The sequence below is a fragment of the Tursiops truncatus genome, chromosome 2 (assembly GCF_011762595.2).
Source record: "Tursiops truncatus isolate mTurTru1 chromosome 2, mTurTru1.mat.Y, whole genome shotgun sequence".
Taxonomy (NCBI): domain Eukaryota; kingdom Metazoa; phylum Chordata; class Mammalia; order Artiodactyla; family Delphinidae; genus Tursiops; species Tursiops truncatus.
This window is the reverse complement of record NC_047035.1, coordinates 114,011,333-114,039,329: the sequence shown is the minus strand read 5'-3', so window position 1 is coordinate 114,039,329 and position 27,997 is coordinate 114,011,333. Positions and strand designations below refer to the sequence as shown.

The following is a 27,997-nucleotide window of genomic DNA, read 5'->3' as shown; positions in this document are numbered from 1 at the left end:
CGCTCACCATCTCGAGTCTCTGCTCAGCCATCTTTGCTCCGCCCGCCGCTGCGAGGCCGGAAGTCGGCGGTTTCCCAAAAAACCAGGCAAACGGAAGTCGTAGGATTGGGGAAGTGGGGAGGGGCCTGAGTAGGGAAAGAAGTAGATCGCCGAGCGGAAAGCTTTGCCTGGGAGGCGAGGGTCTTCTGGAAGCGGGGAAAGGGTTGGGTGCTTTCCTGCGGTCCACTTGGCTCTAAAGGAGCCGGTGAGGGAATGCGCAGCCAGTCGTCCCCTTTATCCCGGCCAGCCCCTACCGCCCTACACCTTTGTGTGGACGCTGCTTGAGAAACCCCCAACAGCGCTGGGTGGAGTGGCCAGCCACAACTGGGACGGCGGCGCGCCCTCCCGTCGCCTGGCCCTGCTCTGCTTTGATGCCACCCAGCATTTATTTCCAGCGTCTTTCCGGGAGTCCCGGCCCCCAAACCCAAACCCTACGGCGGAGAACCTCATTCTCGCCTTACATAAAAATTCCCTGTTTCTCGGCTGTTTGTCCAACTAAGGTATTACCCGCCTCATCAGCCTCCCACTTCTGTTTACGCTAGAGTTTGCAAATCCGCTGCTGGTGGGCTGCATTTGAAGGCAGTCTTGTTTTGACTGGAAATACTTAAAAACCAGGAGATCTCGCAAGAAAGCCAGAAATCCGGCCTCGGAATAAATAAAGATCCGACAATGGGCCTGCATTCCTGCTTGGCGGTAAAATAGATCTGAAAACAGCTGCTACTGTAGTTAGGCATTTGTTGGCCTTTTTGCCACAGTCCTCTCTTCCCAGCACACTTCAGCCGTTTTTACATTACCTTTCTAGCCCCTGCTGTGGTGAATTAAATGCTCAGTCTTTCCACTGGGTGATCGTGGAAATACGTGGGCTTTCGAGTCAAACATGAGCTCCGTATGTGACTACTGCATGACGTGAGCCAGTCATTTCTTTGAGCTTCATTCATTCCAGTACCAGGAGCTATGCGACGAGCGAAATACGCGGGATCCCTGACCTTCGAGTGTAGCGAGGAAGTCACACATTAAATAACGTAAGCAAAGTTTATGAAGAAACAGTTCACTAAAGAAGAAATACAAATGCCTCTTGAACATACGAAAATATAACTTTGCAAGGAAGAGAAAACATGCAAATTAAAGTTTCCAAGAGATATTTTCCACCTCTTACATTGTCAGAGAACAAAAATTTTCATTGAGTTGTGAGTAAACATGCATTCTTCATCTGTGGCTAGAGGGAATGTGAACTGGTACAACCTCCATTGACAGCAGTTTGGAAATTACTACCCAAATTTAAAATGCACATAACCTTTAACTTCTTTATTTTAATTCTAGGAATATATTCTATAGGTATAAATGTGGAAAATGACTTTAAATACAAAGTTATTCAATGCAGCATTGTTCGTAATAACCAAAGCCTGAAAACAACCTAAATGCCCAATAATTAAGGTTAAAGAAATAATGATAAGCCCATACTGTATGGTACATGAAAAAGAAACCATTTACATAGCGATATAGAAGAATTGCCAAGATATATTAACAGGTAAAAACAAAGTGCAGAAAAATGTACATAGGATCTGTGTTAATAAGAGAAGGCAAAAATAAAGATGAAACTTATGTACATAATTGCTTATATACTCCAAATCTCTGAAAGGATATTCAAAATGCTAAAAGTAGTTACTTGTAAGGAAGAAAACTGGGTAGCAGAGGGACGGGGAAGGGAAGAAACTCTATACCCTGTTACAATTTGAATTTTGTATGAAATGGATGTATTACCTATTCCAATAACAGAGAAAATTAAAAGAACAACATAACTATATAATTAGAATTGTGATAAATGCTGAGGAAAAATACAGAGTAGTAAAAGCAAATAATAACAGGGAGATCCAATCTAGACTTGTTTGGACAGGGAAGTTTCCCTGGGTAAGATATGTTTAAAATGAGACCTAAAGGATAAGGCATTAGCTTGGGGAAGGGGGATGAGGAAGTGGGCAGGCTGGGGAAAAATTCTAAGGCAAAGGAAAAGCTTGTGCAAAGGCCCTGAGGATGGAAGAAGCTTGGCCAGTTTGCAGCACAGAAAGACCAGCATGGCTGGAAAGAGGAAGGGGAAAAGAGTTGGTTGCAATAGGTAGAGAGGTAGGAGAGACTAGTGGTGCAGATCCACAGAGGCCATGCGAGGGATTTTATTCTAAGGACATTGGAAAGGCACTAGAGAGTTTTGGGCAAGGAGTGACATAGTCAAAATTAACATTTAATTCATGTTAAATGGATTAATGTGTTCATGTTAGCTAATGAGTGGAGAATGAATTGAGTGGGGGACAAGAATTGATAACCTAGGGGTGACTAAAAGGATACTGCAGATGAAATGATAAAACAGTTCACTTGGACTAGTGATGGGAAAAGGAGAAAAAGTGAATGGATTCTCACGAATTTTAGGAGGTAAAACAAATTTCCTAAGGTATAGAATTGGATATGGGAGAATGAAGGAAAGGGATATAGATGTCACAGAAAGATTACTACATTTCTAACTTTAAAAGCAACTGAGTGAATAGTATAGTCAGTTACTGAGATGGGGAGCCTTAGGGAAGATGATGTTGGTAGAAAGCTCATGAGCATACTTCCTAATATATAAAATCTCCCTGAAAGGGGTCCTGTGAGAAGTAAATGACATTTCTTGTGCCTATGTTATTAAATAAGTAGAAGCCATTATTATATGCTTAAAAATCTCTCCTTTGACCCCAGATCTTAGAAAAAAGAGCACTTTCTGTGCAAGGGTCTTTTTCATGAGAAAGCACGTTGGTTTCTCAGATGTCAACAACCAAACTTAATGTGCTAATTAGGTAGGTAATTAGAAAAAAATCTCAAAAAACATAACATCTTCACAGGAAGATCCCAGAATCACATAGATAATATTTCTTGTATAAGTTTCTTGTATAAGACTTCTTGTATAAGTCTTCATTCCCCTTAGAAAACCTCCTTGGATATAATCTTGTTTATCAGGATCATTCAAGTCATATAGCTGGGTAAGACATTCCAAAGAAAATGGTATTTATCTTTTTTACCCCATGGTGGGGGCTGAGGAGGCAAGAGAGCAATCTGACATCAGTAACTTTTTAACATCCCCAATATATGTATAAAGAAGGAATTACAGTTGAGTTTCTACGTCTTAAATATTTTAATATGTCACTCCTACTCTGGTAGGGTCTATAGCCAGCTTTGTTCTGACGCCACCTGCCAGGCAACTCTCCAGCACCTCATGAGTCTCTTGCAGTATCCAGTCTTCCCCAAACCCATACCACCAACTGCTGAGAGCCCAGCCAACACCTTGAGAAACACTGTGAATTAATATGAAGCTCCAGGGGCCTTCGTGAAGCATTTTAAATATGCCCATTCCTGATACTACAGATACTCAACCACAAATGTGGGCAAAGGCATATATACTGCAATGTTTGTGAGAAAGAAAAAAACAAACTGTTAACAACCCAAATGTCCATCACCAGGGACTGTTCAAATAAACCACAGTACATCCATACGAAGACATATTATGCAGTCTGTAAAGGACTTCAAGATGGTGAAATAGTTAAATGAGAAAAACAAAGTATAGAAGATATAGTATGGTTCTATTTGTATTAAAAAAAATAAGGGGGGAAGATATGCACACTTTTTGTATACAGAATTTTGAGAAACAATCAAGAAACTGGTAATGATGTTTGTCTCTGTAGAGGGAGTAGAGAGGACTTGGGAACCTATAATGGGAAGGTAATTTGCTTTTCATTGTTCACTACTCTATAAAATTTAACATTTTATTATCCATGTATATATAATTTTAAAAATTATTTTTAAAATATGTAAATGAAACTTTTTTTTAAACTCCCATTCCTAGAATTCACTTCTCATTTGGATGTAGAAAACCACAGGAGAATATATCTCCCACCCTAGCAAACAAAGGCTAGATTAGCTAGAAAATCAAAAATATTTTTAACTCATTAGAAAGCTAAGGACATAAAGAAACCCTAAGTGAACTAACCTCCAGAAAATGCTAAGTCCTTCATAGGAGAGAAGAGATACATGGCTGCTCCACCATAGGGGAATAAAGAGAAGCCAGTGGAAAATTAACAAAAATGTCGGTCTCATTGAGGCTGGCATGACATTAGAATCTAGAGGACCCAAATCCACAGAGAAAACCTGCACCCACCCACCAATCTTACCTCTTGGATCTTAAAAAGTACAGGAAGGTAGTAACCAAAAGTGGGAAGAGGGTGTGTATAATAGAAAAGTTGAGACAGATTACTCCTTCCCTTGAGGTAAGTGGAGACTTTCCACTAACTAACATTTTAAGGTTATCTTTGCAAGATAACCTTAAAATGAGGAGGCAAAGCAGGAATGCTGAGAAATCCACCACATATACTCTTGAAGGCTGAGAGTGAGGCAGCTGACACCTTAGCTACGAAGCAAAGTCAGGGTGAACTGAATCAAACTAAGGCTGCAATAGTGCCCAGATCTAGGTCAAATATACATCAGATTGACTGAGCCATTACTCAAATGGCTGAAAGAAAAATGGGCATGCCCCAATTTGAAGTTAATACTTACTTCAGTCTCTCCTGTTTTTTATACAAAACGTCCAGCATACAATCAAATATACAAGACATGTGCAAAAGCAAGAAAATAAGATCCATGGTAACAGAGGAAAGGTTCAAGAGAAGCAGAATGAGAAATGACCCAGATGTTGAATTAACAGTGGGATCTTTAAAATAACTCTGGCTGAAAGTAAAATGCTTAAAAATCTAGTGGAGGCTAAAATATTACAATCAATAGATAGGGTTTTTGAAATAACTATGATGAAAATGCTTTAAAAACTCTAGTGGAAAATGTGGACAACATACATAAAAAAATGGAAAATTGAAGCAGAAACATGATAACTATACAAACATAATGAAATGCTAGAAATAAAAAATACAGTATCAGAATGATTTCATCAGATAGGTTTAAGAGAAAAGCATCAGGGTACTTGACAGCTAAATGGAAAGTATTCAAACTAAAAACAAAAAGAGAAAAGAATGGGGGGAAATCATCTGAGATCCGTAGGATAATATCAAATCATCTAATATAGGTGTAATTGGAGTCTCAGAAGGAGAGGCAAGGTGGGAGAGTATGGAACAGAAGAAATATTTGAAGACATAAAAGCCAAGAAATACCCAATATTAATGAAAGACAGCAACAGATACAGGAGGTTCAGTAAACTCCATACAAAGAAAAACATACCTAGACATATCATAGTCGATCTGCTGAAAACCAAAGATAAAGAGCAGATGTAACCATGGGGGAGAATCACATTATGGACAGGGAGACACATAAAAATGATGATTTCTTACCAGAAACAAATGAGACCTGAGGACAAATAAATGACTTTAAAATACTAAAAGAAGAGATAAAAGGTCAACATAGAATTTAATATTCAACTAAAATACCCCTGAAAAATAAAGATATTCTCTGACAGAGAAAAGCTGAGAGAATTCATCTTCAGAAAAACTGCAATAGAACAAATGTTAAAAAGAAAGTTCTTTAGATTAAAGGGAATTTATAACACATGGAACCCTAGACTTGCTGGAAAACATGAACAGAAATAATAATGAAGTATTGTGGAAAATGAAGTATTCTGTGGGAAACAGAATAGAGAATCTAGAAATAACTACAGACCCATATGGTCAGTTGATTTTCAACCAAGATGCCAAGTCGATCTAATGGGTGAAGGAAAATCTTTTTAAACAAATGTTGCTGGAACAACTGGGTATCTATGTTGAAATAAACCTCGTTCTGTACAAATAATTAACTGGAGATGGATCATAAACTTAAATGTAAAACTCCAAACCATAGATTTAAAACCTAAAACCAGTGAGATAGATCACAGATAGCCATAAAACCCCAAACCATAAAACTTCTAGAAGAAAATACATTCTTTGTGAGCTTGGGGGTCATAAAATCATAAAAGAAAAACTTGATATGGTGGACTTTATCAAAATAAAAATTTCTGTTCATCAAAAGATCCCAGTAAGTGAACAAACCATAGTCTACAAAAAAAAAATCACAGCACATATACCCATCAAAGGACTGTATCCAGAATTCACAGAAAAACCAAAATAAAAAGACAATTCAATTTTAAAATGGGAAAAGACATGAAAGACATTTCATGAAAGATATAAAAATGTAAAACAAGCATATGAAAAGTGCTCAACATCACTAATCATCAGGGAAATGCAATGTAAATTAAAATCATAGTTATTTCATACCCACTAAAATGGCTAATATAAAAAACACTGATAATATGAAGCAACTGAAACTCCCATACATCACTGATAAGAGTAAAAGATGATAAATCACTTCAGAAAACAGGAAGGCAGTTTCTTAAAAAGTTATCATATGACTCAGCAATTTTCTACTCTTAGGTATTTATCCAAGAGAAAAAACATGTACCCACAAAACAAAAAAATATAACTTAAGAATATATATATAATATCCTTATTCATAATTGCCCCAAATGAAACCACCTAAAAGTCCATCAGTAGGAGAATGGATAAACAAATTGTAGTACATTTATAGGAATGAAATACTACTTAGCAATAAAGAATAATTTATCAATACATACAACAATATGGATGAGTCTTTAAAGCATTATAAATGAAAGAAGCCAGATGTAAGAGTACATATTATATGATTCAGTTATATAAAGTCCAAAAGCAGGCAAAATAAATCTTCAGTGAGAAAAATCAGCAAATGATCATTGGAGTAGGGAGGGGGGCAGGGATGATTTGAAAGATGCACAAGGGAACTTTCTGGGTTAATGGTAACTATATCTTCCTTTGGGTGGTTATCTCACAGAGGTATACAATCGCTGAAACATCAATCTGAACACAACGTGTGTGCATTTTATAATAACATTGATTTCTATATATCAACTTAAAATAAAGGTGAGTTGAGGATGCCTACTCCAGGAGCATCTGTCCCCGACCCTTTACTGACCTATCTGATTTGTTCTCCTCAGTACGATCTTTGGGCTCTAATCTGTTCAGGGCTAGGCCTTGATTATAGAATTTATCTTAAAGGGCACACAATCCAGTGCCCCTAAGAAGTAGCATTTAGAATCTGTGAAGCAATTCTGTGGAACCAACAGTTCATTTCCATTGATTAGTGAGCAACCATTTGACCATTTTAAGGCACTGACTTATACTAATGTGATTTTAACATGAATTGATGGTATTAATACTTAACTTACCCTATTGCAAGGTAGTCAAAACAATGGAGTAAAAATTAATTCTTCAAAGGCATGTAGAACACTATTATTCTTCATAAAAACCATTCTCTGGTATTTGCTGCCATGACATTTACAATGCTCTAAACCAGTCACAGGATTTTGGATACAAATTTATTTCCTATCCAAAGCAGGTGGACACTCAGATCATGCTTCCTCCTTTGTTAGAAAACATTATAGTATTTGCCCAGGTTATGTAGAAATGAACCACAAGTCAGGGTCATACGGTAGGAATTTATTAACAAACCAACAACTTTGTTCATACCAGGAAGACCAGCAATTAGGTTATAAATGACTTGAGAGCAGGTGCAAGAACTTACAATTCTAGAGCATTCTATCAGAATGTCTACTGCCTAAGTAGACCCATAAGAGATGCTCCCTGAATTCCGGTTATCATTTTACACGGCACTCCCTTTGAGAAAATGATGTGACCTGCAGAGGTGGGAGTACACACAGGGAGTCCCCCTGTGAGAGGAAGGTGGGAAATTCAATAAGTAGTGATGTTTTTGGATAGGGTCCCTCAGAAAACTCAGGACAGTGTGTTTGCTCACTCCTTAGGAATCCCAACTTGGCCAACTGATTCCAGAGAACCAGATCCTCACTGCAAAAGCCCTGATTCACAATTCTAAGAAATCATCATTTAACATACACTGAAGTGGTTCCTAGGGCACTGCTTTGTTGTTAGCCACACAGAAACCAATTTTAACCATCAGAAGGAAATCTAAAATCTAGAGAAGCAAGTTTTCATCCTAGACAGCTTTCTGGAGAATTACCTATCTACAATAGAGAATTCATTTCTATCATCACCTTCCAAATTCTCACTCTGAAAGAAACCTGAATACTCCGTGGCAAAAAGCAGGCAGCTTGAAAATTAAAAACCAAACTTTTATACAGGTGGAGTAGTGAGGAGGGATATACAGGTGCTAAATAAAACACCGAATCAGGAAATGTTATTTTGTGCACAGGAAGCCACATCATCAGCTCAATATCGGCAAGATTGCCTTCTAGAAAGGGTTTGGAAATATGAGACTTGCTTTTTTAAGCTCTCATTAAAATGCCAGGGTGGTTCTGAAATGTGAGGGAGAAGAAAAAGGCATACTTTGGGTCCTTCTTAGTAGAGTATCTGAGGTTAACAACAAAGACATGTTTTGAACAGAGAGGAGCCAAAAATAAGAATTAGTCATTGAGTCTCCTGAGGTTGGAAGTCCCCTAACTAGTCTATGTAATTTTAGCAGATACTTTTGGCAAGGTTGTTTGAGAAGCAGCTATAGTAGTGAAAAGAATTCAGTGTAGTGGTCCAAATGTGCCTGCAGATCTGCCATTAACTGGTTGGGTGACCCTGGGCAACCCACTGAATCTCTATGTAGAATCAGAATTAAATGCTTCAGACAAACAGACCCCTTTGTTCACTGCTGTACCTCCAGTGCCTAGAACAGTGCCCAACACCATGGGTGCTGACAGAAGGAACTTAGGCTTGAATCTTCATTTTGCCACTTACAAAAGGATGACCTCAAAGAAATAACCCACCTTCTTTGCGCTTTTATTTTCTTATTTATAAAATGGAGATGGCAACTATCTCATATGATTTGCAATTTTAAAAAGATGGCCATGAAGCATTTAGTAAACACTAAATAAGTTAGCCATAATTATCTATTATATACAAACTCTTTACATTTATTTAAAAAAGAACACTTTCGGGGCTTCCCTGGTGGCGCAGTGGTTGAGAGTCCGCCTGCCGATGCAGGGGACACGGGTTCGTGCCCCGATCCGGGAAGATCCCACATGCCGCGAAGCGGCTGGGCCCGTGAGCCATGGCTGCTGAGCCTGCGCGTCCGGAGCCTGTGCTCCGCATCGGGAGAGGCCACAACAGTGAGAGGCCCGCGTACCGCAAAAAAAGAAAACTTTCAGGGCATTTTGGTATTGTCAAGGACACCTGTGATGTACAGCCAGTGAGCCATGATCTCCAAAATTTGCCTCCCAATCCACAGGGGTAACCCCCCAAAGCCACATTTGTACCAATGATCTTGTTCCATGGCTCTGTCTGGTTGTCTACATGTGTCTGGGACAGCTAACATGTAACACCTAGAGCTATGGGTGTGGCTGATAGGAAAAGCAGACGACTTTAGAATGATGTGGATGTACAGACTGCAGACAATGCCAGTTTAGGAGTCCAAAATGGCTTTCTAGTTCCTGGATCTGATCTCATTCTGCCTTTGGGAGTCTATGAGACAGCTCTGTATCCTTATTTTTTGCCTAAGTTAGTACTAGTAAGCTCATTATTTGTAACTAGGATTTGTTTTCCCATTAATTTTCTTTGACCCTCACAATATTCCTATAAAAGACAATATAACATGATAGAATGAACACATGAAATTGGACAAGCACAATGCTGCCATAAACTGTTAAGTTCGAGTTAATAAGTCTATACACCTTTCTTCTCATTTATAAAATAGGATAGCAATGCCTACTTTGTTTTAGGGCTGCTTAGAAGATACAAATAACATAAGTAAGGCATCTGGCAAGAAGCACTCAACAAATTATAGCTCCTATTAGTATCCCCATTTTACAAAGGGAAAATTATGGCTGAGAAATACTGATATTCTTTCTACTATGCCAACTACACTGGGAATAAAAATAGGAAAATCCACTGTCTTTTAACATACAAGTTCATCAAAAGAATGAAAGTGACAGCAAGAAACTTGTGACTTTCAAGTGCTCTGAATTTAAGTGATTAAATGGAATTGTGCATTGACTTGAAACAGATAGCTTAACCACTCAACAACTTGCTCAGACTCTACACTAATTTACTTCCAGATAGGGCTCTCTCCCTTGATAAGAAAATATATTGCCAGTTGACGTGAATATTCTACTGAGCTTATCGGTTCTACAGTTCTTTTAGTTTTGTGAATTTTATTTTCTCCAAGGTGGACCACTTAGCAAAACACCAACAAAGAAACAAATTGGGCGCTTTACACTATACCCGAGGAGGCACCATTCCACAAAACCCATTCAGCTAGGGCCTACAGTGTGGCCCTTTCCTGAGCTTGTAAATTCGCCCCACGTCCTATTGTCCCTTATGACTAGAGTGCTCAACTACATCCCTCTTTGAAACTATGTAGGTATCTAGATCAATGGTCTCAACCTTGCCTACAGGTCTCAGACTGCACTGCACAATCATCAGGGTTGGGGATGGGGATAGGACTTTAAAAATTATTGATGATCAGTACACAACCCAAAGCAAATAAATCACAATTTCTATGGGGTGGGACTCAAGCATAGTGTTTTTTGGTTTGTACTTTTGAAGTTTCTCAGTGATTTCAATGTGTAAAATGGACATTAAATTGGAACACAAGTTGGAAAATGACAAGGCCCATGTGCAGTTCTTTGAGCCACATTTAAGAATATTTTAATGACCATTTCAAAATTGAGAGAATCCACGTAAAGTGTATTTCACAGGCTCCTCTGAGAGTCCACTTGGCCCAGGGTAGTCTATTAAAATATTTACCTAGTTCTTGTAGACATCTGAGTTTGAGACTCTTGGTATTACTTGAAACCCCTGGATTACTGTGGTAGTAAAGTTGTGCTTTTGGCATTGTTAGAGCTGCTAGCTATCAATGTGTGACTGACTTATATACCAATTGGCTCCTACTCTGAAAATGGCCCTAAACAAGCATATCTATAGTTTAATCGTAGTCTGAAAACTGCTTTTCAAAAGAATCTTGTATTATTTTCCCCAGCCTAAATGCTATTGCTTAGAGAAACATCAACCACAGTTGCCTCCGCTCCTGCAGCAGGCACTATTTGATTACTTCCAGTTGAGCATTTGACTCAGCTATTTCATCTTGGGTAATTAAGTGGAGAAACAAATTCCTTAAAATAAACCAGAAATACACCAACTTTATCCCCAAAGAAATCTGAAAAAAATATGAGGGGTTCACACTTTTTCCTGTTTCTGAAGGAGCCAAGATTTCCCCCTAACGCTCACTACTTATCTTCTGAAAGTCCCATAGGTCATCCAGTTCCAAGAAGAAATGCTGAGAAACAAATGGAAATGAGCTATTCTGGGCATTTTCAGTTACAAAACAACTTCTGTAACAAGTTCCAATAGACTATCCAAACTTCTTCACATTGGAAATTCATTTGAAATAACTAGACCTACAACTGCAAATTTCTTGGCCCCTGTTTATCAAATCAAATGACGCTGAACTGTTTACTGTCAACTATCACACAGTCTTCTCATGATGCCTGTCCTAATCACCAAGATGGGAAGAGCTATTCTTCTATCCATGGCTGATCTGATGAGGCAAAACAAAGAGCCACATTAGTTGCAAAGTCTGCAACAGCAAATTGAAGATCAGATATAGTACACAGCATTCCTCTAACAGGAGCAGTGACAGGCATTTATAGTCTTTGATGTGGTTTAAAAGTACAACACCGTAGATAAGAACCACCTTTCTTGGTATCGAATGCTAGGTCATTCTGAGACCAGATTAAGAAAATATGATACAAAGAGGTAGTATGATGTTCATCAGATAGAAGAAAACTTGAGTCCCAGACAGGAGAAATTGTGAAATCTTGGGCAAGTTACTTAACCTTGTTGAGCCTTACCTTCTTTTATAAAACAGAGTGATTTCTACCCCACTTGCTTTAGACAACGATACAAGTTAAAGTGCTTTGAAGATACAAGTGATAAATGAACTCTCATAATTACAGATCCAAATAAGACCAAATTAAATTGTCCTAAAATCTGGACTTGGCTAGAATATCAATAACAAAGATCTCAACTTTGGGACCTTCTTTAAGACAACTCTCCCTCCATTCCTATGGGAGATATCAGCTTCTAAAAGTGAGCTAAGTGGAAGTAATGTGAAGCAGTTTTAAGCATGAGAATGACTTTTTAAATATTTTATCTTTATAAATTGACAAACATCTACTGAGCATTTAATATCACTGTTACAACATGAATAGCAATCTAAATTCAATGTTCAAGACACAGAAATTGGAAGTCTTCCAGAAAATGCTCTGAAGGCTTCATTAACCAAGATAATTGTTGGGGATAGTCTCATTCACAGTTCCCTGAAAAGAAACTGAACCAAACCTTGACATTTCATGTTAAGTAGGAACAGTGAATAAGGCACATAATACAGGTGACTGTTAGGCCACCGTCTTTTTTTTTAACTATAAAAATAAACATAAGTAACTAATGGAATAACAAAATAAAAGTTTATTTTATTAGAATTAGGAATGTTCTTTCCCTCTGGGCAACCTGAACAGTCCAGTTACAATGAAAATCTAAGAACAGTTATTTCCACAGCACAGGGTGCTCTATGCACAAAATTACAGGGTTAGGAGCATTTAATCAATTTACCGATCTGATTGTCTCACCAACCCGCCCCCTCCCATCCCCCAAGTGCTCTATACTGGGATTTGTAGCTAAAAGATTTTGTTACATCAAGTCCTTTTCTCTCTTATACTAAATTTCAGTTCCTAATCATGGTTGATCCACATTGTACACTGCAGATTCAACCATTTCAAATCAAGTCAGTCAGTCTTGGATCTGTTATATTTGTGTGTATGTATACACCTGTGTATTTAATGTATTTATTTAAACACACATAAAACATATACAATCTGGGTCGCAGCAGATTACACAGAATTTAGAGTCTGATGTTATTATATACTACTCAATTTTACCACTGTGGTTTGTATCCTGCGCTTTGGATCGACATTTTATTGTAAATAATTTAAAGTCCATCTACTGCTCAATGAATTGTTCAGATGAAGCATGCACTTTTCAGGAAACCTCAAGAAGACAGGGAGACCCTGGTGCTGACCATGAAGAGAGCCCTCTGACAGAAAGACTTAGGTAGGTGAAACAGGGAAGCTGTCATACAATATGGCTTGCCTATCCCAGCTGGGGTCACTGAAGTTACTAACAATGAAAGCAATTAACTCAGGGAATTCTGTCAAATATGGAGACAGCTGTTAAAAGCTTGGAAGTGGAAAATGCCAATTCATCTTGATCCATACAAATTAGGGAATGCACCCACAATTGCTATACCCTCAGGTAATATGCCAACACTGAAACTAGAAAGCAGCTCTAAAAAGCGCTGTTCCTCCATGGGTGGGGGCTGATATTATGAAGTGCACACATTGTTTTTGGATACCTGTTGTAAGGGGAGCATGTAAAAAGGATTTATGACACTCAAACTTACATACTGCAGTTAACTGGTAAGGTTTTTTAAAAACACCACACATACACAAAACATTTTAATGGAACCACATATATCTAGATAGCAACTCTGGCTGCTTTTCAAAGTTACCAGGGAAAGGAACTTATTCAAGCTTTCTTTAAAAAAAAAAAATCCTTAGTTTTGATAAATGTCTTTTAAGATTGATGCAGTCATTGAAAATAAAGTCAAATGGTTGACAGGGAAAGGGGAGGAGAAGAGAATACGGAAGAAGCAGACACTGAGTTCAGATTTGCACCTAAAGTGGCAAGAGAAGGGAGGATAAAAGGTACAGGTAAAGTTGATCCTAAAGCAACAAGTGGTTTAAGGAAGCAGCATAATATATTCAGCAAACATTCACTGATTTTTGATGGGAAAAGAATAGTTGCAAGTACATCTCATGTAACAACCTTTTCTAAAAGGAAAAGTAGGGTTGATTTAGCAAAGCCTAACTTAGGCAAAAGGCCAGAGGAAAGTGAACCTACTTCCCAATGATGTAATAAGATGTACAATGCAAGAGCAGACAAAGCTGCCTCACAAACGGTAAACACTCCCTAGGCGCAAGACATTTAGAGGAAGACGAAGAGGTCCTTCAGCCACAAGTGGTATTTAGTATTAAGACCTCAATCTAGTTGCCTAGTTCACTCTGTACTCCTGTATAAAACTGACAGATTTAGGGATGCTAATCTGTTGAAAAATACCACAGCAAGAATGGCCTAAACAGATACATAGTTAATAAAACCACCACCACCCTTTACTTTTAACATAGCTCTTAGTAGAAATTTCATAAAAATGGACATCACAGCTAAAACACGTTATTAATTCTCCTATTTGCTGACAATAGAAAAGAAGCAAACAGTGGTTTCTATTTAAATGCACTAGATGGGAATATCAAGTTCTAGGGTGTTTGCCTTCAAACTGAACCCACAGCAACACACATAAGCAATTTCAGTATCTGCCATTTTTAATTCACAATCTGAAACTAAGTGAATGGCTATTTATTTATATTTAAAGGAAAAACATTCTATCTGACACCCTAACGTAAAGAAGGGGTGAGAGAAGAGCCATAACTAAAATCTTAAAAGGCTCAAAGCAGCAATTAAGGGGAAAATTTTTTGAAATGTTTCCTCTGGATGTGACAGGAAGCCTTCAGCTATATGACACGGGCACACAAAGGCTTACGTAGATGCATGAGGCCATGGAGAGGGATGAGGTTAGGGACTGGGTGATTCTTGAATTGCAGCAGCAAAGCTCCCTGTTGCAGCCCTTATCAGGCCATGGCATTTAGTCAGCACTTGACTTCTCTATACCCAACCAGGAGCTGGGAATTCAGGGCATGAGGCCCATGGCTAGCAACAAACATATCAAACCAGAGAGGGCAAAGTAATCTCAGGAAAGGGAAATCAAAGAGCTCTAGATAGGTCTTCCAGAGGTGCTAAACCAACACACCTTTTAGTCCAACCCTCAACCCTGGAAAGATAAAGCAAACTGAAAGAAAATGCACAGCAAAAGACATAATCTTGAAGATTTTTAAAGAATAAATATTTTTTGTAATTAAACATTATGCAAACACGTGCCACGCTTGCTTTGTCCATGCATATGCGCTATATACAATTTTGAAAAATACTGTGTTGTCCTCTTGTTTTAAAAGTCATATACAAAGTTTTTTTGTTTTTTTTTGTTTGTTTGTTTAACCCCTCTTTCTGCCTACCCTCTTCCCCGCCCCAAGAATTTTCTTTACAAGGAACTAATCATTCACTCATGACCTTGGGGTATGAGAAAGAGACAGTCTGCGTGTTTGGGTGTATCTGTATGTGCAGGGGAGGAAGGGGAAGAGGTCCTTTACCAAAGTACAACAAAATGGCTGGTTTGGACATGAAAAGCAGTGTCAAAGAGCTATTTTAAATTTTAACTGTACTACACTCAGGAAAAAGAAAATGAAAAAAAGGAGTCAGCTTTGAGAACGAAGCTACGTTACAAGTTAAAGTTGGAGGGCTTTTAGTGTGTCTGTCACACTTTTGTTGGCGGCCTAGAATACTGTTGTACAATGGTTTATCTACCTTTTTTTATTACAATATAATTTACTTAAACTTTCCATTAACAAAACAGAATTCTGGTACTATAGACCAGCGGTGTCAGAATAGGCTTAGTGCCTCCTTGTTTGTATTTGTTTTGTTTTGTTTGTTTTAATTGCATGAGCACTCTAGACGATAAAGTTTTCAGAGTTCATTTTATGCAGGGCCATTCTCAGTCCTCAATGTACTCCCACAGATCTTTTTCATAGCCTTCATGCACATGCTGTAACAAAACCCTTCGTCGACTCTCACAGTATCTGTAATCAAAGAGAAAAAAAAAAAAAAAAACCCATTGTCAGCCTCCAATAATAAAAAAAAAAAGAGGCATTTACTTATTTTTTAAGGTCCCCTACAGTTTATTCAGACTTAGAACCAAGCACCTGCTTTTTGTTGTTGTTGTGCTGTTTGTTTTTTTTTTTGGCTGTTCTGCATGTCTTGTGGGATTTAGTTCCTTGACCAGGGATTGAACCCGGGCCCTCAGCAGTGAGAGCTGGGAGTCCTAACTACTGGACCGCCAGGAATTCCCCCAAGCACCTGTTTTTGTTTTTAAGAGGCACATTTTCAGGTCTAGATGTAAAGACATGACTATTTCTCATTTTAAAAAGGTATTTTTTGAAGTTCCCAGTTTTGGGAAATTAATTCTAGAGCAATAAAATAAAGGCCTTAGAAATCATCTGACTCAATCTTGTCATTCTACAGGTAAGTAAACAGTTTTAGGAAGAAGTAGTTTCAGGGGTTATTTATTCACATCTGCAAAACCTTAAAGAACTAGTGGGAGCTATTGCTGGCTAAGGGAAGTGAAAATGTTACTTAGGACTAAATCTGCAAGTCTTCCAAATTCCCAGAGATTTCTACTACTATTAAAAAGATATTAGTATTTGCCAGAAAACAACTGTGGGAGAAAGAGCTCCATGTTGAGAAAGCAAACATTCTGCATCTTTTACTTAAGTGGTAACATATCTTAAAGTATCACCTATCTCTAGGACAAAGTAAATTTCTCCTTAGAAAAACTCTTTAAAAAGTCTGGGTAGCTCATTTGTCAAAAGCCATGATCCACAGGATCCCTAGGCTAGGGCCAGCATCCTAATCTCACCCCTCATCCTAATAGCCACTTGCCCTTTTGGGGCTCCTTCTTCCTGTCAGGGCAGCAACTACATAGATAAAACTGCATGGAAGAAGCACAATCAGCCAGTGGGATAAACGGCTGATTTCCTCCCTACGCCTGACTAGCACTATCTGGAATCTGTTGCCCAAAGGACAGAAGCAATCTGTGAGAAACATGGCAGCTGCTCAGTTATTGAATATGCTAAACCCAAGTTTCACCATCATCTAACTTCTCCACTAAGGCATACCAGACCACCGGTGGCCGACATTTTTGTTCAACAACTACTGGAGAAAACCTTACCTGTACTTATCTTGTACTTTCTGCTTTATATCCTGTAGAGAGTCTTGGGAAATATCTCGTTCAAGGTAGCCCGAGAGCACCTCTGTGGCATTCTCTAGATCTGCTTGATTATTCTGTAAGAGGAAGAAGAATATATAGTAAATTTTGCCTTCAAAAGAAAGCTAAAAGATAAACCATCTTAGCTGCTTCCTTGACAGACTGTGGCTCAACACCAATTTTGTAATTTTCACAGGTGGTTTAACTGCACCTGTAAAGCCCTTCATCACTTTCACCCCTAACAACCTGTTTTTTCTTGTCCAAGACAATTTTTTAAACATTAAAAAACTAAAGATTTATCCATTACCTCTGGAAGAATATTAAGGACAATCTGAAAGGACATAAGAAAAAGTTTTTGGAATCTTCCAGTTCTGAAAACTGCTATTGGCTAAAGCTTGAGGAAAACTAAGAAACCCATTATTCTTTATATCTAGCTAGATATCTACTTCTTATAAGAGAACACTGTATGGAAGATTAAAATTTTGTTATCCTTTACTACTATGGCTAGTTCTATATATTTACCCATATAAATTCCCATCTACTAGTCACTGTTATTACCCAGCCATCTATCAACATCAATGTTGCATGCATCAATTTTAAATGAGAATCTCTACTTGAAAAACCTCTACTGCTAAAAGTCCCCCTTTTAGTCATTACTTCTCCACAAAAGGCAAGCACCATATTAACTTCTAATACCATGTATTAGTTTTGCCTGAATAAAGACTTGTGAAAGAACTTATGACGTGCCAGGTGTTACATAAGCATTAAACATGGATTGTCTCACTTAAACCTCTTAACATTTATAGAAAAATTATCCCCATGCTAAAATAGAGATATAGACGAGGTTAAGTAATTTGCTTCAAGTCAACAGAGCTAAAAAGTGATGAAGTCAAGATTCAAATTCAGGGCTAATTCCAGAGCCTGCACACTAAATCACTAGCTGGCTAAACCACATCACTCTGAACGTAGCTTACAGCAAGAAATCTAAATTTCTTGTATCTTCCTAATAAACACGAAACTTTTCTTTTTTAATTTTTTAAATTTTTATTTATCTTTGGCTGCGTTGGGTCTTCGTTGCTGAGCGCAGGGCTCTCTCCAGTTGCGGCCAGCAGGGGCCACTCCTCGCCATGGTGCGCAGGCTCCTCATTGCAGTGGCCTCCCTGGTTGCGAAGCATGGGCTCTAGGCACGCGGGCTTCAGTAGTTGTGGCACGCGGCCTCTAGAGCGCAGGCTCAGTAGTTGTGGCGCACAGGCCCAGTTGCTCCGCGGCATGTGTGATCCTCCCAGACCAGGGATCAAACCCGTGTCCCCTGCACTGTCAGGCAGATTCCTACCCACTGCGCCACCAGGGAAGCCCTTAACACTAAACTTTTAATCCACACTTTTGGGCAGAGAGTAAGCTTTAAAACTCTATATATCTTATCTATGAAAGGCAAGTAGTCCTATGACACACAGGTGGTTTTTTTCCCCACTCAGTAACTACTCCTACCTCAAAGATAATGGACTGGTTATTCTTTTTGAGGTAGAAAGCGAAGACATAAGTGTACATGAGTGTGGCACGACACTGGCAGAGGACATCAACTGCTTTCTTCAGGAACTGCACCTCAATCCAGGACATGTTGTGCTGTTGCATCTCTTCCATTTTCTGCTTCACCTGAGCATATAGTTTGTGCTCAAAGCGTAGACTCTGCATGTGGTTCATATAGCGATTACAGTAGAACAGGTACCTCTGAAGGGCTGCCCTAGATCGCTGTCCCATTAAGAAAAATTAAGGTCACATAATTATAACAAATGTATTATATATACACAAAAGCTGATATCATATTTACTGATGAAACGGTATAGGAATTTAGGCTAAAATCGGGAACAAAGAGACATCTACTGCTACCTTTGTTATTTAATATTTTTTGAATGTCCTATAGCTGTACTTTCCAATACAGCAGCCACTAGTCACAGGTGGCTATTAAAGTAAAAAATTCAGTTCCTCAGTGTTCAACAGCCATATCGCAGTCAGTGCCTACCACGTTAGATAGTGGTAATAAAGAACATTTCCATCATTACAGAATGTTCTACTGGATAGCTCTGTTCTGTGGTATGTAATAAGGTACATCAATATTTTAAAGTAGAAAACAAAAGAGAGGCAACCAGACATCATATAACACCTAATATAATGCAACAGAAGCTATACAGTACCACCAGTTAAGTGTTCTGTGTTCTTTCCACACCCCTCCCCAAATCGAGTCTGAATTCAATTATCTAGAATTAACCACCAGTTTCAGGAAATTCAGGGATAGAAGAACCTATTAAATAAAACCAGGAAGTTGCAATCAGCAAATCCAGAATGTGTTAAATTCTACAAGAAAAATAACTTAGTTTCCTCAACAAACAAATGGCAAGGGAAGAAAAACAAACCCCAAAAAAACCAAAAAACTGAAAGGACCTATAGATTAGAGGATCACATCCAACTTGTGCACCTGTATGGATCCTGATTTAAACCAACTATAAAAGAAAGTTTATGAGATAAATGGGGACCATTTGAACACTGGATAGTTGATGATATTAACAAAGTACTGCTTTAAGTATATAATATAGTATAATTATAAAATAATACAATAAATATATATACAAACATAATTATGGTACTACAGTTTTATGAAGAGTCTTTTAAAGTACATGAAGTATTACAAAAACATAAACATATATATATATAAAATATCAGGTCTAAATTTGTTTTATATTATTTATCATACTGCAAAAAGAATTCACATAGGTCTCTCCCATTATACTGTAAATCTCTAGAGGAGATACAGTTTTAAAAAAGTAATCTTGGGGGAATTCCCTGGCGGTCCAGTGGTTAGGACTCTGCTCTCACTGCCAAGGGCCCAGTTTCAATCCCTGGTGGAACTAAGATCCCACAAGCCTCGAGGCCCAGCTGGCCAAAAAAAAAAAAAAAAAAAAAAAAAGTAGTCTTGTTATCTCTAGCACCTAATATGCAGAAAATCATAAATGCTTGTTAAATGCAACCACCATGGAAGGGTTTCTTACCACACATACATATTTCTTTTCTTTTACTATCACCTCCTCTTCCTCTCCTCATGCCTTAAAGCCTACTAAACAGCACAGATACTACTAGGCCCTATGCTTGGCCTCTTGCTTAGAAATACTATCTCTGAACCACATAACTAGCCAATCACATGATCCAGTATCATACAACATTGAAACATCTCAAAAAACCTACAGAAGCCATATTATTTCAGCAGTCAGGTAGGTATTTAAATCAATGCTTACACGATGGAAAATTATTCCAATTATATCTAAAAATATAATATGTAGAAAATAAACTGCGTGGCATTTTATCTCCCCCAAAGCACTAATATTTTTAAGCCTGTCAAATTCCCAAGATGAAATGGAAAACCTAAATCACATATTAAAATGTATGTTACAGGACTTAACGTGACCAGCATTTGATTTAATGTGACCAACAATTCTCAAACAGCTTGCATCACTAAAATACCTTTAAAATCAACATGAAAGAAAACCCACACCAACACTGCAAATAAGACCCATTTTTAATCAAATGCCAGAATCTGGATTGAGAAATGTAATCAGTATCCTGAAAACACTTTGGAAAAACAAACAAAACAACAACCTGACTGCTTAGAACAGGGGTAGGCAAACTGGCCTGTGAGTGAAATCCAGCTGCTGCCTATTTTTTGTAAACTAAGTTAACTTGGAATACTGCCATGCCCACTCTTTTAAGTCTATGGTTGAGTCAGCATTTCAAGAGCAGGGACAGAATTGAGTAATTGTAACAGAGACTATATAGTCTCCAAAGCTGAAAATATTTACTATCTGGCAACTCACAGGTCTAGTAGATAAGAAAATTCAGGGAATTCCCTGGTCAGGGAACTAAGATCCCACAAGCCTTGAGGCCCAGCTGGCCAAAAAAAAAAAAAAGAAAGTAATCTTGTTATCTCTAGCACCTAATATGAAAAGAAAGAAAGTCTAGTAGATAAGAAAATTCAGGGAACTCCCTGGTGGTCCAGTGATAAGGACTCTCACTGCCAGGGGCCTGGGTTCGATCCCTGGTTAGGAAACTAAGATCCTGCAAGCTGCACAATGCAGCCAAAAAAATAAATAAAAATTAAAAAAAGAAAGAAAAGAAAATTCAAATGTCCACCCCTGTCATAACTGTGGCATAGTATATTAAGTCAACAACTTTCTACAACACAGATAACATCCTTCCAAGACACTCAAAGTACCATCTATGTTCTTTCTGCATTGTGTGCCAACCTTCTAGTACTTTTTAAGAACTACAACTCCCAGAAAACACTAGGCCTGAGTATGGAAGTAGGGGAAGTGAGGAAAGAATATGCTAGATGTGTGCAATGGTGTGCTCCATTCTGGGAGGTATGGTTCCCACTTAAATAAACAAACAAATACAGGCACTCATATGAAATTTTTCCCTGTACATCCAAAGGATCAGAAGATTCTAGTTTAGTCCAAAAGAAATGAGCTAGAAAAATAATGCATTCTAGCATCTACAATCTACACATTAGCAGGGCTTAGAAGCTATGCTCAATAATCCACCCTCCCTGTGGACCTCAGAAAGGGATTCTACCAGTACCCAAATGCAGACCAGGTAAGGCCAAGGATAACCCATATACTTTTTGTTGTCAGCAAATACCATATTCTGGCTAGATCTAACTAGACTACTCTTCATTCAGGATAAGTAAAAGCTAAAAGTCTAACATGGTTATTAGGAAAAATGTAATGCAGCATAAGAGAAAAAGAACAGTTCTCTATGGACTCAAAAAATATTATCAAAATTAGAAGAAAATTTTAGGAAAATTTATGGTCTCTTCAGCAGCATTTAAAACAACTGTGACTGCTTAAAACAGAAGCAGAAAGCCATGAGGGCTAAGATTTAAAAACAAACAAACAAACCCAAAACAGAAGGAGATGCAATGACAAACTGAGCTAGATAAAAATGCAGCAGTAGAATTGATTCCAAATGGGAGGTAGGAAAAGCATGACTGTCATTGTAGAGTTTTGTATATAAAGATAACATGGGGTGATGTTTCTCAAACTGGAGTCTAAGGATGCTAGACAAAACTGGAGTAGGGGTGCCAAATGATCTGGTTTAAACAGACCATGGAATGTTTAAGTATTAAAAATCTGATAATAACCTAAAGAAAACACAAACACTCCGGGCCATATGAATGAACTTATGAGAATCAACATTTTCAGGTCTTACATTTGTGAAATGGCTAAAACTGGCATCAAACAGGATTACTTAAACTGCACCAGAGTTGAGAATAATAAGTGATAAAAGAATATATTAATGATAAATTCTGATCAAATCAAATTTTGATGCACTGTAAGGGTGAATGTGCAATAGGTGAGATATAGAAAACTGGTGGGAGAACAAATTATCACGTGGCACTTAGTAGTATGGGTAACCCTAAATTTTAAAAACCTGGTCTGACAACAGTAATTTAATTTCAGCAAATAACTTATCTGTCAAATTAGTTTTAACTTGAGTTCCACTGGTTTTGTGGTCTTCTTGATTTGGTTGTATAGTTGCTTAAGAGTTTAAAGCTAGTTTTATGTTTAAACATATTTAAGTCGTATTATAATAAATAAAATTTAAATCAACATTGGAATTTGTGGGGTTTTTTTTCCCTCCTTTAAAAGGATTACAAATATTTTGAATGTCTGTAATATGACTGCCTAGGTTATATAAATATATTCCTTTGTATTTATGGTAATTTAAATTATAATAAATTTAAAAGAAGCATTTAAAAAGTGAAACAATAACAAACAGGTTTTGTTTTGGATTGCATCCTGGCAAGACGAGCCATTTAAAAAGATTTTTGGGGGACAACTGGGGAATTCCAACACAGAATCGATGAATGTAAGGAATGATTAAATTCCAGGATTCTACAATTATGACAGAATTATCAGGCTGAAAGGAACTAAAAGTGTTACCGAATCTAATCCACACCTAGGGTTTGAATCCCTTCTACTACAATAGTGGGTTATTTCCCTATCCAGTAAGAGGGAAATCCCTACCTCCTGAGACAGTTCATTCCAGATCAGCTCACCTAAAATCATTAGAGCTTCTTGATGAACAATGAGATAATGAATTAATTAAAAGAAGTAAGACTGCATATAAATTGCAGCAGTGCCATTTAACAAATATTGTTCTTTAGTCTCCTTGCTGGGAAGGGAAAGTCTTGATACTGAAGACTACTGAAACCTGAAAGTGTGCTAGATTAATTTTAAAAGTGCAAACAAACTTATAAATAGGAATACTCCTGATACGTATTTTGCATAAGATTCCCTCTCTACAGGTACACAGATACCCAGTATTTACTGGAGTGTCATTTCAACAAATCTTTCAGAACTGAACACTCCAGCTAAATCATTCCCTCATCAACATAAAATGCATATTCCTGTTCAACTGTTTGAAAATAAATGCACTTACCTCCTGAGCATCTCTTGCTGCCTTTGCATCATCCTCATTATAGCGGTTACAGTTGTACCTTAAAGTAAGTGAAGAGGATTCCATAAAGCCATAAATCAATGAAAAGGGAGCAAATCACAGAATTTTAGCCTGGATTTAGAGATTACTTAGAACCAATACTCTCCTTTACACAGATAAACTGAGGCGCAAAAAAACAAACAAACACCCCTAGTGTTTGAATCCTTTCCATAATAGTGTGTCAGTTCTCTACTAGTAACAGGCAGTTCTCCACCTCCTGAGGCAGTCCATTCAAATCAGCTTACCGACAATCATTAGAAAACACTGTTATTCTAGAACTTCCACTTACCAACTGTAGTTTGAACTTCTAATTCAATTTTTGAAGAAAGAGATCACCTCATCTCCTAGGCTGTCTGTTATTTAGCCAAATATTCCCAGTTTTTCCAGAATTACTCACCTTATTTTCACATGTATACACCAAAGAAAACCAACTGCTGACAGACTGCTATGTAACAGGTACTGTGTGCTATGTGCTTTATATGCTATTACAGTTTACAAGAATCACTGAATCTTCCTAGAGAGGTCAGCTCAGAGTGGAGATGTATAAAACTGGCACTTCCCTTGTTCCTCTGTTTTCTTTTATGGGAACCTACATTACAGGAGCAGCTGATGTTTACTGAGTGTTAACTACATACCATCCAACTTACTAAGGACTTCAACTGTACTATCACGTTTAATCCCCTCAAGCACCTTATGAAATATTATCCTCACTGAGCAGATGAAGAGAAGATAAGCAACATATTTAAGGTCACAAAAATAGAGCTTCAGAGATGGAAACTAAACTTATGCCCATCTGGCAACTGAGGCCCATGCTCTTAACTAGTGAGTTCATGTCTTCAGAGTCTTTTAACAGTAATCGTCTTAGAAGAATTTTGAATTTAATGTAAATCTTGTTAAACTGGATTCATTATTCCAGCTTGCCAAGTCCTTCAGGATTATAATGGTTTATATAGTCAATATCCCTCTTTGATGTTACCCCAAAATGTATACAAGATTCTTATACTAGTTTAAGAAAATCATTAGTACAACTGACCAGAAAAGCAGTATATAAAAGCAGTTGATGTGAATAAAAAAATGAGGACAAAGCCTTTCAGCAAACCTTTAAAGCATTCCACTAGAAGGCACAAACCTATTATCTGTACTCCAAGAAATGGTCATTCAATTAATCCCAAACCTCCCTGTCTGTATTCACAGCCTAGGCCACAAACCTCTCAGTCCACAATGAAATACCTTGCTGAAATCTACCAAACATTCCCTAATCCATCAACCTAATAATACCATTTGATTCTGGAATTTCACATAAGAGAAAAACTAAGTGATACGGTTCATATGCAGCTTGTGGAATCAGAAATTTTGGAAATTTGGGATTACATTCTGTCTGCTCTCAATCTCTGGTACCTTTCCATTTTCCGTAAGTACTCAGAAATAACCAACAATGGCTCACTGATCTCATCTTGAAGTTTTTAAAGTAACCCAGATCACAAATCATCTGAGTCAGGAGACTTATTAATCTTCCCCCAGCCTGGGTTATAATCCTCTTTTACCAATAATTACTCTACTCAAGTTAGCCCAAAGACTGCCTCTTCTTGCCCTCTACTGGTCAACTATTAACACCTCTTCTTTCTATCTGATACATCCTTTTATAATTTCCTTTTGATATTTTTAGATACTTTTAAGCCTCAAGTCATTCTGGGCTTTAATCTGCCAACATTAAGAATTTTAAGGCCAAGAAAGCAAGCAGGGCCCATCTATACTTCTAACTCAGATGACTGATAGTGCTACTTGGAATGCTTTTTTGAAGATTTCTGAGGCACTTTCAGATTTAAACAAGAAAGCACAGCATGATATACCTGCAATGTTAAAGACACAGGCAACATTTCTGACACCCCTGGTCCAGGCCATTCTTCATTCTTCTGTATCCATCATTTGTTTTGTACCCTTTCCATTTTTCAATACAGCTCATTGAAAATTTGAGTTCTGATCAGAGATTTCCTTACACACACACAGAGTCTCTTTAATATCTCTTTCCTATTCCCTCTCCCCTTCACTAGGCTTGTTTAAATAAATTTGAGTGAATTTAGTTTCCAGGAACACTCTAATCCTCCAGTTTGACCTCCTAAAACCTAGAATACCTATACCCCAAATACCTTTCCTTGGCTCTGACAGTGGTAAAATCACTTTCTTTACTTCTATCTAAGCAATTAGTTTTTACCTGGTTCAGAATTAATTTCAGACAAATAATCCCTCTTACTATTCCTCTAATTAATGAATCTAAAAGGGAAGACTTGCCACTGTCTTAAGTTCAGATCCTCCTCATCTTGTCTTGAACTTGCAATTTCTTCCCCTCCCACCCGTGCTCTACAAAGCAGTCACAATGTCCAGATAACGTATGTAAGTAAAACACATAACACAGAACCTTCTCATTTGAACTACGATCTAATCTTGTCACTCCCAGTTAAAATCCTTCTGATAATGTCCAAACTACTTTAGGTCCCAGCCTACTTTCTCTTTTCCTGTTCCCCACAATTTGAGCGGCCACACACTCAACACCAATAGGAGACAGGCAAGTAATACAAATGAATGAAACAGGCAATTTGCATACTATAACACCCAGAAATATTTCCACTTTTACCAGGGGGATGTGCTAGCTCCCATTTTTCTCATTTTGAGAAAAATGCATCAAGGCATCCTCAATCTAACTTGCATTTTTCCCAAATTGATAAGAAACGTACTTGGAACAAAGGTATATATTGCTACCAAATGTGACTAGTGCCATCATGATATATGAAAATGCCAATAAGCTCCGGTCTTGGGAAAACAAACTGCAAAGTAAAGGCTCCATCTAAAGGGCTACTAATCGATTCCAGGTGATTTCTGCCAAACAGAAATGCAGGCCTGTTCCTATGTTTCACTATGTTTCAAAGAGAGGCTAAAAATCTGGATTGCATTGGGCAATTTTTCCAAGTTTTAAAGTTGGAACAAATTTTTTGTCTAATGGCGGTGCAAGGTAACTAAAACACAACTGTGGAAGGGGTTTTGCCAAGTCTCTTAGTTTTCAACTATTATCTAGAAAGACATATTAGACAATGCAACTCTTTTCTGGATAAGTCATGTACTTTCACATCATTCTACCATTGTTCATGCGGCTCTTTTTGCCCTGTTATTCCTACCACTTTTTAAACAAATGAATCCTTAGTCCTCCTTGAAGTTCAACTCAACTGTTATATGATCTGTGAGATAAGCCTTATTAATCCCTCTCTCTGGATATCTTGCATATACTTTTAACACTGATCACACACTGTATTCATTTATCTAAATGGTGATTTTCATGAGGTAGAAACCTTATTCATAATATGTGGCAGATATATCACATACTTATGTGAACATGTTCTTCCCTTCATTTCCCCAACCTACCAGGCAGATCCATGTGGTTCCCAAGGGCCAAGACACACCCAGCAAAACTCTGCTTTACAGTTCTGGTTACGACAGACCATGTGATTACAACCGCCATCCTTCTCAATTGTGACATGGCATTTGGGACATTCCTATGAAGAGAAACTATAAAGTTGGTGTCAATGCTACACTGAGGAGAAGCCAGTTTTAGATTTGGTTTATTTTAAATACCACATTTATTGTGATTAATACATGTAAAGCACTCAGTGTCAAACACTTAATAAGTACCATTGAAAATGAGTTATTATTACTGGCTATTAACAACTTAAGGATTTGTTTTAGTGGGGTTGGGAGACAAAAACATTTTAAGTACTTTTAACCAAACACATACTAATAATAGTTTTATGGGAGGTTAAACATTTTCTCCATGTAAATATAATATATCCTTCCAGTGTCATCTAGAAATAATCATTGAGTACTTCCTGTATCCCACACACTGTACTCAGTGTTTTATATGCATTAACTCACAATCTTTATAGTGGCCCTACTCCTATTTCCATCTGTCAGATGAATAAACTAAGAAAATTTTAAAGAAACTAGTCCAAGGTCACACAGGTAGCAAATGGTAGAGTCAGGATACAAACCCAAGCAATTTGGCCTCAGGAATCAGGCAAGCAAGACTGGTAAATTCTTTTTGTGGCTACTGAATTTCCCAACTTTCTTGTGGTCCATTTACAATTGTGCTACAGAGATCACTTTTCTTTTTTCCAAGACTGTATCATTTTCTCGGTTGGTAATGAGCCAAAGTTATTACCCTGCAGGCACTTTTTTTTTCTCTTGAAAAATCTAGAAAATTAAACTTACTCATTATTTTTAATAAAACTATAAGATGTAAAGCTTGGATTTTGTTGTACATTTTTGTATCTGACATCTGTTACTCCCATAACGGGGCGAGAGTATCACCCATTATATTGCTTGCAAT

The 27,997-nt window shown here is 37.7% G+C and overlaps 2 protein-coding genes across 5 annotated transcripts in view; both read right to left on the bottom strand.

Annotated features, from left to right (window-relative positions):
• The window catches only part of BBS4 (Bardet-Biedl syndrome 4), an 85,360-nt gene extending 72,969 nt beyond the window's left edge, over positions 1–12,391 (bottom strand). Inside the window, 1 exon segment of the mRNA XM_019949359.3 lies at positions 8–12,391. Coding sequence (XP_019804918.2) covers positions 8–31 — 24 coding nt within the window. The 5' untranslated portion in view covers positions 32–12,391.
• Positions 12,392–12,534: 143 nt separating this feature from the next.
• The window catches only part of ARIH1 (ariadne RBR E3 ubiquitin protein ligase 1), a 178,946-nt gene continuing 163,483 nt past the window's right edge, over positions 12,535–27,997 (bottom strand). For 3 of the 4 annotated variants that reach the window (XM_073801227.1, XM_019949316.3, XM_073801226.1), the window contains 5 exons: positions 27,037–27,167; positions 23,566–23,623; positions 18,565–18,825; positions 17,041–17,153; positions 12,535–15,892 (listed from right to left, as the gene is read on the bottom strand). In XM_073801227.1, coding sequence (XP_073657328.1) covers positions 15,808–15,892; positions 17,041–17,153; positions 18,565–18,825; positions 23,566–23,623; positions 27,037–27,167 — 648 coding nt within the window. In that variant the 3' untranslated portion in view covers positions 12,535–15,807. The remainder of the gene's footprint in view (positions 15,893–17,040; positions 17,154–18,564; positions 18,826–23,565; positions 23,624–27,036; positions 27,168–27,997) is intronic. The other variant, XM_019949321.3, reaches the window with a different exon arrangement.